Raw genomic sequence first — 1,804 nt, forward strand, 5'->3', positions numbered from 1 at the left:
ATATTGTTATGCTTACTTATTATTAAAAGTAGACATGTGAATTTGTATTGGGGCAAACAAGAAAACTAACACAAAGGGTGCATTTTCGTTGTTCAGCATGAATACCGAAGAAACGAGCATGGTGGCGGCAAAACGTATACGAAGAAGAAGACCCACGACAAGAAGAATCTTCATGTTCGTCTGCGTTTACTAATCTCCCTGGTCCCTTCCCCATCTAGCCTACCTTATCTATGCAGCATCGCAGGGATTAACGGGAGAAGAAATCTGTATGTTCGCCGTCAGGGGTTAAAGGGCCGTGCAAGCGACTCTACTGGTCACCTGCAGGGGCCTCCTCTGGCATCAACCCCTGCCGGCAACCAATAGAGTTGCTCGTATGGACCTGGCGCCAAAGCTGCTGCGTAATGCGTACCCCCCGTGTGTTAACCCCGTTCTAACCCCCTTCTACAAAAAACAAAGAAAAAAACGAATGCGAACACGAAGAATTTACACGAATATGCAAACCTGTAACGTTCCACCCTTCGCTGTCTGGATTTGTTAAACTCTGTGCTGCTTATTTTCTTTACCAACCACTAGTGGCCACCCTTTCCACTCTGAAGCACTCAGACCTAATTTTCATGTCCAGCTGCACCTGGATTACTCTACCTTTATAAACCTGCCCAGCCCTTCAGTCTGGTCCTTGACATTAATGTTTCTGGACTACCTGTACCTGAGTTGTGGCCAGCGCCTCGCAAACGGACTCCGAAGCCGAGTGCCCCGCAAACGGACTCCGAAGCCGAGTGCCCCGCAAACGGACTCCCAAGCCGAGTGCCCCGCAAACGGACTCCCAAGCCGAGTGCCCCGCAAACGGACTCCCAAGCCGAGTGCCCCGCAAACGGACTCCCAAGCCGAGTGCCCCGCAAACGGACTCCCAAGCCGAGTGCCCAGCAAACGGACTCCCAAGCCGAGTGCCCAGCAAACGGACTCCCAAGCCGAGTGCCCAGCAAACGGACTCCCAAGCCGAGTGCCCCGCAAACGGACTCCCAAGCCGAGTGCCCCGCAAACGGACCCCCAAGCCGAGTGCCCCGCAAACGGACTCCCAAGCCGAGTGCCCAGCAAACGGACTCCCAAGCCGAGTGCCCAGCAAACGGACTCCCAAGCCGAGTGCCCAGCAAACGGACTCCCAAGCCGAGTGCCCAGCAAACGGACTCCCAAGCCGAGTGCCCAGCAAACGGACTCCCAAGCCGAGTGCCCCGCAAACGGACTCCCAAGCCGAGTGCCCCGCAAACGGACTCCCAAGCCGAGTGCCCCGCAAACGGACTCCCAAGCCGAGTGCCCCGCAAACGGACTCCCAAGCCGAGTGCCCCGCAAACGGACTCCCAAGCCGAGTGCCCCGCAAACGGACTCCCAAGCCGAGTGCCCCGCAAACGGACTGCCAAGCCGAGTGCCCCGCAAACGGACTGCCAAGCCGAGTACCCTGTAAGTGGGCAATCTGCTGTGTGCCCTGCAAGTGGGCAACCTGTCGTGTGCGCCCTATCCAGAGGGCTACCTCTCGTGTGAACCCCATCCAGAGGGCTACCTGTCATGTGCACCCCATCCAGAGGGCTACCTGTCATGTGCGCCCCATCCAGAGGGCTTCCGGTCATGTGCGCCCCGTGACAGAACTGAACCGAACACAGGAACGGGCGAATATTCGAGGAATACGATGATTTTTTTCCCCCACGAACACGAACAGTTGGCCAGCACCCAAGTCTAATTAAAAGTTATGGTCTGGCTAACTTTGTGTTTTCTTCCTTTTTTGCCCTCTTCTAGGCCTACCTGGTACATC

General features: G+C 56.2%; 1 protein-coding gene across 1 annotated transcript; it reads left to right on the forward strand.

The window, feature by feature from the left end:
- The first annotated feature begins 685 nt into the window (after positions 1-685).
- Positions 686-1,459, forward strand: LOC128496244 (apidaecins type 73-like). Its single transcript, XM_053465940.1, has one exon. It carries the CDS (start codon positions 686-688, stop codon positions 1,457-1,459), a length of 774 nt encoding a protein of 257 aa, XP_053321915.1.
- Positions 1,460-1,804: the final 345 nt, after the last annotated feature.

The sequence above is a fragment of the Spea bombifrons genome, chromosome 1 (genome assembly GCF_027358695.1).
Source record: "Spea bombifrons isolate aSpeBom1 chromosome 1, aSpeBom1.2.pri, whole genome shotgun sequence".
NCBI lineage: Eukaryota > Metazoa > Chordata > Amphibia > Anura > Pelobatidae > Spea > Spea bombifrons.

Coding starts and splice junctions, on each gene's coding strand:
- LOC128496244 (XM_053465940.1), top strand. CDS start 686: ATGTTTCTGGACTACCTGTACCTGAGTTGTGGCCAGCGCCTCGCAAAC.